The following is a 12,135-nucleotide window of genomic DNA, read 5'->3' on the forward strand; positions in this document are numbered from 1 at the left end:
AGCAAGAGGAAGGATCACTAGTTGGAAAATATGGCCTCGGTGATAGAAATGATGCTGGAGATCACATGATAGAATTCTGCAAAATCAATGATTGAATACAGTAATATACAAAAATTCTCATGACAAACTTCGACCCTCACTATTAACATGAATAGCCACTTTATATTAGGTGACAAAAACAACTAACAACTAATGTTCATTATCTGCTATAAAGAAGCCCTTACACTTAGGGCAGTGATTGTCTGGGAGGTGACATTAAGGGTCTTTACCATGGTACCGGCAAGTCTACTGATTTTAACACTTTGGGTCAGGACCATAGTAATCATTACAAAAAGGGGTAGGGTCACATGCTCAGCTCGACTGAACAGATGTAGGTTGATGAGGAAGTCAAGTGATGAGGTCGATCAGTCAGGTCCTGTCTCTGGGGTAGGAAGGTGGTGAGTCTTCCAAATCTACAGGTCCTCTCCTCCCCAACCCCAGCCCAGGAGAGTTAGCAGGGATGTAGGTGAAGGCTGGAGCTGTGTTATATTAATACTAATTTTAATAAGACAGGAGGTAAAGCATTGTTCAACATACAATCCCCCTTCAAACAGAAATCAGATGCATTCATTGCATACTTGCCCAGGTATACCTAAATATTTTCATCCCAATGATAGGGGAGAAGATCTAAGAGGTCCAACCCATGGCAGGAGAAAAAAGATCACCGCAGCTTTAATCAGCTTGAGATTGAAGGAAGAATTCACGGCCCATTGTTGTCCATGATTTTTCTTGACTCATGTGTGAGTCCAGGTCTTGAGGCATATGAGGTTGAGAGCAGTGGGGAGTGGGGAGGCATGGTCAGCAGGATCTCCCAGGCCCATTCCACTTCTCCTGTAACTGGGAGTCAGGTCCGTTTTCCCACATTTTGAGCAGGACACCATCTCCAGGCTGGAAGAGTGTAGGTACCTGGGAAGTCCGTGAGGCTCCTTTGTGGTCACCAGAAATGTTGCCAAATGAAATGAGGGTTTGACGCCTCTTACTATAGTCAACCACAGAGATGGGAAGAGATCCAATCAGGCTTTGTGAACAGAAAGCCAGCAGTCAGGAAGATGGGGCGGTCCTGTCTCTCAAAAAGAGCAGGCTCATTATGTAGGGTGTAGCTCATGGATTTGTTTTAATTTGCTTCAGCTTCAGCCTGAACTTGCATATGAGCAACTGATGATCTGTTCCACAGTTTGCCCCAGCCTTGTTTTGGCTGATGATATGGAGCTTTTCCATTGTCTCTTTCCGCAGATGGAGTCAATTTAATAAAGTAGAGAGAGGGTAAGCAAGAATGAGGGTCATACAATGGGTGTAAATATTTCAAAGATCATGAAAATGCTGCAGGACTGGGCAACATTCTATTCCATTAGGTCTAAGTTCATCATGAGCTGAAACCAATTCAAGTGCAACTGAGAAGAAGAACGAACGAAGACGCCAGCTCCAGAAAGGCATCCATAGAGCCTGGTCTGAAAGAGTAGCCTGGTTCTGCCCTTTCAGTTTTCTAGCTCCAGGTCTTTGCACATTTCCATAAAGAATTGTTGTTGTTGTTGTTAAGTGCCATCAAATCGATTCCAACTCATAGTGACCCTGAATAGGGTTTCTGAGGAAAGACTGGTGAGCTTGAACCACCAGCCTTGTGGTTCAAAACAACATTACAGTCCAGTGCATTAACACACAGCACCACACCAGGACTCTCAGAAAGAACTACAGCCTCTAAATTATGTGGTAGATCAGTTCTAATCTGTCCTATAATGTTGCTATGCATCAGTTTAGGTGTTTAAGGTGATCATGTGAGCATCCGTATTAGAAGAAGTAACAGGCAGAATGCTTTGTAGAAGCCAGGGTGGCCAGATTTTGCCTCTCATACTTCAGACATATTATCAGGCAGGACCAGTCCTTGGAGAAGGACATCATGATTAGTTAAGGGGAGTATCCGTGAAAAAGAGAGAAATCCCCAACGAGACGGATTGGCATCGTGGCAGCAGCAGTGGGTTCAAGCGCAGCAATGATTGTAAGCATGGTGCAGGATTCGGCCGTGTTTCTTCCTTCTGTGCAGGTCACTGAGTTGGAACTGACTCCACAGCACCTAACAACAATAACACTGGGAGCCTCACAGACTGCCTTTCTTAATGAGAATGACGTTCTTTAGCTAGGCCTTGGGGTGGCTCCCAGTGCATGACCAGCCAGGGGTTCATGGACACTCAGGGCACATAACCATGGAGTCCATCATTGGGATGCAGTTCCTGTGAGTGCTCAGGGCGCCATGATGTAGGGACTAAGCATACGCTTTCTAGCCTTCCAGATCTTTCTGTCAGGGCCTACTCTGACATTTACCTTCTAATTGGCTCACCTCTCATAATTGATTCTATGATGGAATGACATGACCTCTGCACATAGCCTGTTCCTGCCCTTCCCTCCCTGGAGTAGGTACTTCCCACATACACACCTGGAGAAGTCAGCCCAGCATGGCAAGCTCACGTTATGTGGAAAGTCTTGGGCTGGGCATCTTGTAGGACATGGACATCAGTCCAGCCTGGGCCTGACCTCTGCAAACTCCAGGAGGTGGACACCCAACTAACTGACCTGTCCCTTTCCAGTTGGATTTGGTCCCTGATGCTCACATTGACTATATCTAGACCAGAGGCCTCCTTGTCAAATGCCAGGTCACTGACTTCTAAGAGTAGGTCAGACCGTGGAAATCTAGACCTTCCCAGAGAGGATCTTGTTATTCTAGACTCTCCCAGAGCCTCCCAGAGAGATCTTGTGGCTTCATGCAGTGAGACACAGCATCCAGCTTCCTTTTCTGACTCTGTGTGTGTGTGTGACTAAGTCAGGAAAAGGAGGGGCCTGACCATGTGGCAGTGAGGGCCCTGGATCTCATGGAACTTCAGAGACCAAGAGCCAAGGAACACAGATGAAAGTGAGGATGGAAGCAGTAAGATACAGAGCCAGAATCAGAATCAGAGGATAAACCTAACAGGGTCAGTCTCAGAGCTGAGGCCCAGGCCGCCAGCCCTCTGTAGCAGTTGGCAACTTCATCTTTCTCTCTTCTCAGAGACCTCCTCTGTCCTTTCTCATCTCCCTAAGCAAAGCCCTAGTCACCCATCCTCCCACTAGACTCTTTCCCCCTGGGAGCTGGCCCTTTTCCACGTCCCAGCAATGGCCACTCAGCTGAGACACCTACGTTGGCTTTTCCAGCCCCAGCCCTCCAGACTCCTGGTCTGTACTTCACGAATTGCCCTGGATGTTTTCCTGTGTGTTGTCACAGCTTGGCGGCTCTGCCGGGGCCAAGATTCTCCAGCCTTCAGCCAGCCAGTCACTGGTAGATAGGAAACCAGCTCTGGAGCTTTCTGAACAATTGCACATAATAAAATTTAACAGCGTTGATTGAGGTGTGACGGAAACAATGTTGAAACAGGTTTAAAACCATTTCCTCAGTTTTATCTGCAGTGATATCCCTAATTCTAGATCCTCTTCTGAATGCAGCTTGAATTTCGGGCAGCTCCCTGCTGATGCACTGCTGTAACTATTTTTCAGTTATCTTTAGCAAAAAATTTTACTTGTGTGCGATATTAGTGATCGTGTTCAATAATTTCTGCATTCCGCAAGGTCACCTTTCTTTAGAGTGGGCACAGTCCTGAGGGGGCTTCAGAAAAGTCCATTATCTTTTCATTCCTTTTTTCCGCAAATTTTTTCAGGCCCCCACTTGTGGATCTCTTCCATTTGGCGGGCCAAGTAGCTGTCTTCCAAATTTCTTGGCATTGTTGGGTGAGATTTATGTAAATTCTATTTCATTCACGTCTCCAAGGTTCTTATCACTACGATCTGAGCTTTCAATTCCTGATGTACTTACTGTAGATCATGTGACCTAGTCAAACACTGACACCCCCTGATGTAGACGGAACTAGAATTTCTGCTGCCATCTGGGCAGGGTGCCTGGAGCACTAGACACAATCATCCATGCCAGCTGTCACTGAAGAGTTTCATGTGGGTTTGGGGATGTTGCCTTGCAGTTGTACAGGATCACATTCCCAGGTATGTGTTAGGTACCTCCTTAGGTCAGCCACCGTTCTGGAGCCTGGGACCCAGCAGTGACAAGATGGCTAGGTCCCTTCTTTAACATATCCATGGAGAAGAACAAAAGAGAAGGGTCCAAATACCAAAGGGACCGAAACCAGGACAAATATTGTTTGACCCCACTGTCTTTTGACATGAACTATCTAGGATGTTGTTGTTGTTAAGTGCCGACGAGTTGATTCTGACCCATGGTGACCCTGTATAGGGTTTCCGAGGAGCAGCTGGTGAGCTTCAACCACCACCGGCCTTGCTGTTCAAACGGCTTTGCAGTCTGATGCATTAACCCATAGCGCTGCATTGTTGTTAGGTGCCATCGAGTCGGTACTGACCCATAGTGACCTTATGCATAACAGAACGAAACACTGCCCGATCCTGGGCCAACTTCACTACTGTTGCCATGCTTGTGTCCATCGATGCTGCCACTTGGCCAATGCATCTCGTTGGGGGTCTTCCTCTTTTTCTCTGATCCTCCACCTTATCAAACAGAATATCATTCTCCAGTGACTGGTCTCTCCTGACAATATGTCCGAAGTATGAGAGACAAAGTTTGGCCATCCTGGCCTCCAAAGAGCACTCTGGCTGCACTTCTTCCAACACAAATCTATTGGTTCTTTTGGCAGCCCATGGCACTTTCAATATTCTCCTCCAACACTGTAACTCAAAGGCATCAATTCTTCTACAGTCTTCCTTATTCACTGTCCAGCTTTCACATGCATATGAGGTTATTGAAAATACCATGGCTTCGGTCAGGCGCATCTTAGTCCTCAAGCTGACATCTTTGCTCTTCAAGACTTTAAAAAGGTCTTGTGAGGCAGACTTGCCTAATGCAATATGTTGTTTGATTTCTTGACTGCTGCTTCCGTGAGTGTTGATAGTTGATCCAAGAAGAATGAAGTCCTTGACAACTTCAAGTTTTTCTCCATTGATAAGAATGCTGTTTATTGGCCTAGTGGCGAGGATTTTTGTTTTCTTTACACTGAGATTCAATCCATACCGAAGGCTGTGCTCTTTGATCTTCATCAATAAATGTTTTAAGCCCTCTTCACTTCCAGCAAGCAATGTTGTATCATCTGCATATCGCAGGTTGTTAATGAGTCTTCCTTCAATCCTGATGCCACATTTTTCTTCATATAATCTGCAAAAATTTGCTTAGCATGCAGGTTGAATAAGTATGGTGAAAGAATACAACCCTGTCACACACCTTTCTTAATTTTAAAACATTCAGTATTCCCATGTTCTACTCCAACAGCTGCCTCTTGGTCCAGGTACAGATTCCTCATGAGCACAATTAAGTGTTCTGGAATACTCATACTTTGCAATGTTGTCCATAGCTTGTCATGATCCACACAATCGAAAGCCTTTGCATAGTCATTAAAACACAGGTAAACATCTTTCTGATATTCTCTGCTTTCAGCCAAGATCCATTGGACATCAGCAATGATATCCTTCGTTCCACAGCCTCTTCTGAATCCTGCTTGAACCTCTGAAAGTTCTCTGTCAGTGTATGCTTGCAGCTGTTTCTGTATTACCTTTAGTAAAATTTACTGGCATGGGATATCAAAGACATTGTCAGATGATTTCCACATTCCGTTGGGTCAGCTCTCTTTGGAATGGGCACAAATATGGATCTCTTCCAATCAGTTGGCTAGATAATTGTCTTCCAAATTTCTTGGCAGAGATGAGTGAGTGTCTCTTGTGCTGCCTCACTTTCTTGAAAGAGTTCAAGTTGTATTCCATCAATTCCTAGTCCCTTGTTCTTTGCCAATTCCCTCAATGCACCTTGGACTTCTTCTTTCAGTATCATTGGCTCTTGATCATATGCTACCTCCTGAAATGGTTGAACATGAACCATTTCCTTTGGTACAGTGATTCTGTGTATTCCTTCCATCTTCTCTTGATGCTTCCTGCATCATTCGATAATTTGCCCAGAGAATAGACAAGTGTATAATATAAAGTTTGTTAGGGGTTACCAGGGGCAGATGGAGGGGAGGGTGACAGGAGGATTTATTGTTTATGGGACACTTCTGTAAGTTTGATGGAAAAACTGGGAAATGATTGGACAACATGATGAACACAACTAATGTCACTAAACCGTACACCAAGGTGCGAGTGTTTGTTACGTATATGCTTATGACACTTTTCAAAAACAAACCGAGAACCACCTTAATATAGGAATGTCAACTTTGGAATCTAGGTGAGAACATGTTTGTGACAACATTTCAGGTGGAAGCAGTCTAATATACATAAACCACTGAGTTTCTCTGCAGAGTTGTTGTTGTTAAGTGCCATCAAATGAGTTCCAATTCATTGTGACCCTGTATAGGGTTTCCTTGTGGCTCAAACTGACCTTGCGGTCCAGTGCTTTATCCACAGCGCCACACCAGGACTTTGCAGAGTAGGTATATAATTTAAAGAAATTTAAGAGATTACTTGTTGGTGTTATTAAGTGCCATCAAGTCGGTTCCTACTCACAGTGACTCTGCATAGGGTTTCTGAGGAGCAACTGGTGAGCTTGAACCGTCGACTTTGCAGTTCAAACCGAGTTGGCATTCCAGTGCATTACCCCACAGTGTCACACCAGGACTCCAAATCACTGAGAGGGGAAAAAAGACAAAACCTTAGTCCACTAGAGATGAATAGAAAAGGCCAGTTATGGGGTTTTAAATGATTGCTTTTCTTTAAAAATGATGGAAAAGAAACAAAGAAAAAACCAGAATACATAACCTTGTGAACAAAGAGACATTAGAAGACTCCTGAGCAGCCTTTTGATCACAGTGTATCAGTTAGAAAGCATGTCCTTGGTTGAAAGCTATTTTCTCCCTCACTCATTCCTTTAACAGCATCAATTTGCAAATTAAAATTTATATTTAGTTTGGTTGCATTCAAAGCACAAGATCTCATTTTCAAAACAAAGGCGCCAATTTTCCTTAAGTGTAACAATACTCAATTTTTAGTGGCAACTGTATTTTTTAAAAAGATAACTTGTTGAGCAAGTTAAATAGACTATTCACTAGCCCCTTCCAGGAAAGTTGGCAGTGGTGATCATGTGCTGGGGAGTCAGGCCCAATTCATAGCAACCCTGTATAGGGTTTCTAAGGCCGTGAATCTGCTGGAGCAGAAAGCTTCGTCTTTCTCCCACAGAGCTGCTGGTGGATTCAAACTGCTGACCTTGAGGCTAACAACCCAGCTTGTAACCCACTATGTTACCAGGGCTCCTTCCAGGAAGGCTACTGACTTGGAAAACAAACTATGAGCAGCTTTCTAGAAGCCGGGTCAGGCACAAACTTCTCCAGGTATTCCAAACGGTATCAGTAAAGCAAGCCAAGTTAGATTCACAATGGATTATTCTCACCCCCAGGGAAATTATACATATATTTATAGATTTAATATATGTTTATTTTCTACTTTTTATTCATTATGTATGTTACAATATTTACAAAAAGCTTTATCTTCATATGGAATGGTGCTTCATTCTCCTCCAATCCACAAGTTATTCAAAGGCTTTTCCCTTCCACCTCATTGCTGACCGGGTTGGGGAAAGCAAAGGATTTTCAAAAGCACTTGAATATTTTTGATGGAGCGTTAGTCATGTTTCTTCATGAAAAATAAGATCTCTGGATAGCACGAATGGTTTGCACTCAGCAACCAACCTAGAGGTTAGCAGTTCAAACTTTCCAGGAAGAAAAGTCTGGTGATCTGCTTACCAAACCAGAAACCCAAACCCGTTGCTGTTAGCTCATAGTGACCCTATTGGACAGGGAACACCTCAGCGTGTTCTCCTAAGGCCATAATCTTTACGGAAGCAGACTGCCACATGTTTCTCTCATGGAATAGCTGGTGAGCCAGAACCACCAAACTTTCCATTAACCACAGAGCATTTTAACACTGAGTCACCCTATGCAACAGTTCTACTCTGTAACATTTGGGGTCACCGACATGATGGCAATAGGTTTGATTTTTTGTTTGGGTTCCTGAAAAATAGAACCAAAATAGCTAAAGTGTTGTTGTTAAGTGCCGTCAAGTCGATCTCAACTCATTGTGTCCCTGTAAAGTGTTTCTGAGGCTTGTAAATCTTTGCAGAAATAGAAAACCTCATCTTTCTCCTAAGGAGCAGCTGGTGGACTCAAACCACCGACCTTGTGGTTAGCAGTCTAGTGTTTATCCTACAGAGCCACGGTGCTCCTCAAAAATAGATAAATAGATATTCTATTTGAAGGAATTGACTCATGCAATCACCGGGCTGGTCAGGTTAAAATCTGTAGGTCAGGCGACGTATAGCAGTCTAGTGACCAAACTCAGGAGACCAGACAGTAGGCTAGAGAGCTCCCCAAGCAGTCGTGAGGCAGAATCCTTCTTCCTCAGGAAACCTCACTTGTTGCTCTTCAGGCTTTCAACTGATGGGGTGAAGCTCACATACACTGAGGATGACATGCTCATCACATATAGATGTGTGATAATAGTAACTAGACTAGTGTTTGACCAAGCAGCAGGGCACCATAAACCAGACCAGTAGATCATGAAATTTACCATCTTAGATGGGATTCTTGATTTCAAGCAAGTACAAAGACAAATATAAAACAAAGTAACAAACCCTTAGTTCTGGACACATCACAGTGCTCCGAAAAAAGATAAGTTATGTGAGATACAGCACTTGTCAAAAAACTTGAAAAGGATGAAGAGTTCTAGGGGGCCCCCTAATGGAATGAGTCTGTAGCAGCAGAACCTACTCATCAAACTGAAGAAGTCATTGGCCAAATCAGTCATGCATTCTGTAGTGATTCCAAAGAGAGATGAGACTTTTGCTGCTGTAAAGACTTAGTCTTGGAACTGACTCACCAGCACACAGAAGCTGTAACAGCAGCCGCACTGACTGGGCCTACCCAATTTGTAAGGTTAGACTCCAGTTCTATCGGTGTTATGAAACTGAAAAGGCATGCTTAAAAGTCTACATTGAGGGAAATGTGGTGCTCAGTTATGCTGTACAGAGATTATAGACAAAGGTAGTGGGTGCCTGAGCTTGTGAAATTACATCCCATGAATATAACTTCCGTGACAAAATGTATTTGACAATCAAAAAACACGAGAGAGACCACCGGTTAAGGTATCCCAAATTTGTTTGCCACATGGGTTTGGCTCATTAAAATAATTTACACTATTTTTTTAAAAGAGGATTTCAAAGTATCTGAAAAACATGCAGATTGTTTGAGATCCTGCAAAAGATTGTGAACTCAAGTTCACACTGACACTCCTTGGAGGGAAGATCTGGAGATCTGCTTCCCAAATGGCACAATCTTTGAAAATCCTGCAGAAGGCACTTCTACTCTGCCACACATGGGGTTGCCATGAATCGGAAGTGACTCCACGGGGTTGATTTGGTCTTGATGAGACTGTGCACTGAACTAACAGTCCTGGTGGTCTCTTTCTCTTACATCAGATGCAGCGACACATCTAAGGTACAGCAATTAGTGCACGTGCCCGTGGTATCTCTTATGGGCGGCGCCACTGAACAGTTCCCATCACCAGCTTTGACATCATTCCGCATTTTAAAACGAATTGTCATAAGCTCTGTTGTCTGTAGATACGTCTTTGACTAGATGGTGTGTAGATACATAAGAGGGTAATCAGTAGGGCCAAAGAGCATGCGTAGTTTGCAGGGAACAGCTCAGTTCTCCAGATTGTTGTTGTTAAGTGCCGTCGAGTCAGTTCCGACCCATAGCGACCCTGTACAGGGTTTCCGAGGGTGTAAATCTTTACGGCAGTAGAAAGCCTCATCTTTCTCCCGCGGAACAGCTGGTAGTTTCGAACTGCTGACCTTAAGGTTCGCAGCCCGATTCGTAACCACTACGCTACCAGTTCTCCAGATAACAGCGTTCAAATAGGTTTATTGCAGTGGAGAACTTCGACTGCATCTACCTTGAACCGTTCCCTTTTACCTCCAGAGTCACAGAATCTTTCCAAGTTATTATTATTTCAGTGGCTGTAATTTCTATCTTGATTCTGCTCCTTTCTACCCAGAAAACCAAACCAAACCCTTTATCATCCAGTTGATTCCGACTAGAGAGACTTTATCTGCTTAGACGCCAGCCTCAAGGCAGCATGGCCAGGCACAGCTGGACACCTCCTATCCTCTCGGACGCCCTCCTATCCTCTCGGACGCACAAGGTCCCTGGGTTTGGCTGCAGCGGCTATCACTGGAAAGGACGCTGGCAAGCAGGGGACGCAAAAGTGCAGAGGGCGACGGGGGCGCAGGAGAAGTGAGCCTGGTCCCTGGAGCGCGCGGGGCCCCGGGCTGCCCAAGCGAACTCCTCTCTCCAAAGCCCCAAGCCCGCCTCTGCCAAATCCCTCCCTCTGTGCGATGAGAACGGAGACTCCGCCTCCAAGACCGTGAGCTCGGTCGACTGCACAGCAGCGCCGCGCCCTGGACTTCTTTGAAAATTAAATCGATGTTTGTATCTAATGACCTGCCTTATACTCAATGCTAGGCTTTGTTGTTGTTGTTAAGTACAGTCGAGTTGGTTCTGACTCATAGTGACCCGGGTTCCAAGGCTGTAAATCTTTGTGAGAATAGAAAGCCTCATCTTTCTTCTGTGAAACAGTTGGTGGGCTCGAACCTCCAACCTTGTGGTTCGCAGTCTAGTGTTTACTGTACTGAGCCACCATGCTTCCAATACTATCCTTAATTATTTTTATTTTTTTTTAAATTACTATTAGGATTATTTTTGTTTGTTTAAAAACCTATGAAGTGATCTACTGATTTGTTATTGTTGTTATTACGTGCCACTGAGTTGGTCCCAATGCGCAGTGACCCTGTACAGGGTTTCCAAGGAGCGGCTGGTGAGCTTGAACCGCTGACCTTACAGTTCAAACCGATTTTGCAGTCCAGTGCATTAACCAACAGCACCATACCAGGATTCCATTTTGTGTTGATTTATTGGCAACCAGAAAAATGACAGCTGGAATAGTGAAAGCCTGGAAATATATGTGTCCTCTAAAAGAGAATTTTGGGGAGTGGGGAAACCAGGGGCCTAGATACTGCTAATATGCAAGTCAGTTTGACCCTTCAGGCAGGGCATCTGGCAAAGGTGCAGTGTTTTTAACTTGTGTATCTTCCAGTCTGGGTCAGAATAGGTTAAATGAGACTGGAGGAGTCTGTAGTGGATGGTGCAAAAGTCCTGTGCTAGAGGCTCAAGTCCACCCAGAGGTACCTCAGAACAAAGGCCTGGTGATCTGATTTACACAAAATCAACCGTTGAAAACCCTGTGGAGCAAAGTCTACTGTTACATACTTGGGGTTCCAAGAGTCTGAGTCCACTGGCTCGACAGCAGAATCCTCAAAGCCTCAGTGACTGAAGTCAATAAATGTTTCCCTTGCTTAGGTTTAGTGTCCATCTTGGGGGGCAGGGAGCTGTCTCCATGAGTCTTTGCTAAGTGACACAGCTGACCAGCCTCAAGCCTGGAGGCAGGGCACATCACTCTCTCGCTCTCTAACTCTCAAAGCCTCCACCTGAACCCAATGGCTTGTTTTCGCTCACATTTCATTGGTCAAAACCAATCACTTTCACAAAGGTTTGGGAAAGCTGACTCCATCCTGGGCCCAAAGAGGGAGAAGGGGAATGTTTGCAGGCTGCCCTGATGCCCAACACCCATCCTTGTCCAACATCTTTATGAAGGTCTGGCCAATAAAACAGCCACAGAAAAGGAGGAGATATGTTCGTGGGAAAGTAGCCGCATTTGTCATTATTTATAGGTTGTTTTTCTATCAGGGTCACAGCCTGGCAGAAGAGAAGTTTGTATGTGTTTCCCAACTCAGTACAGACTTGCGCACACACAGGCACAGAACACACTTCCCTGGAGGGCTGCTTAAGTACTTCACCCACCAGCCACCTTCTGGCCAATGAAAACGCAAAGCATTTCCATACAAAGCTGAGAGCTGAGGGAAGAGATTAAAGACAGAAGAGTCACTAGTGGTCTCATAATCCTAGTTTGTTTGTTTTTTTCCAAAGCATTTGCTGTTGTTGTTAGGTGTCATTGAGTTGG

At 44.6% G+C, this 12,135-nt stretch overlaps 1 protein-coding gene and 1 pseudogene across 1 annotated transcript in view; one reads left to right on the plus strand and one right to left on the minus strand.

Annotated features, from left to right (window-relative positions):
• The window catches only part of LOC102826897, a 96,738-nt gene extending 96,466 nt beyond the window's left edge, over positions 1-272 (minus strand). The window contains exon 1 of the mRNA XM_006865264.1: positions 225-272. Coding sequence (XP_006865326.1) covers positions 225-272 — 48 coding nt within the window. The remainder of the gene's footprint in view (positions 1-224) is intronic.
• Positions 273-10,194: 9,922 nt separating this feature from the next.
• LOC102827280 overlaps positions 10,195-12,135 on the plus strand; it is a 57,026-nt pseudogene continuing 55,085 nt past the window's right edge.

Source organism: Chrysochloris asiatica, unplaced genomic scaffold (assembly GCF_000296735.1).
Source record: "Chrysochloris asiatica unplaced genomic scaffold, ChrAsi1.0 scaffold00076, whole genome shotgun sequence".
NCBI lineage: Eukaryota > Metazoa > Chordata > Mammalia > Afrosoricida > Chrysochloridae > Chrysochloris > Chrysochloris asiatica.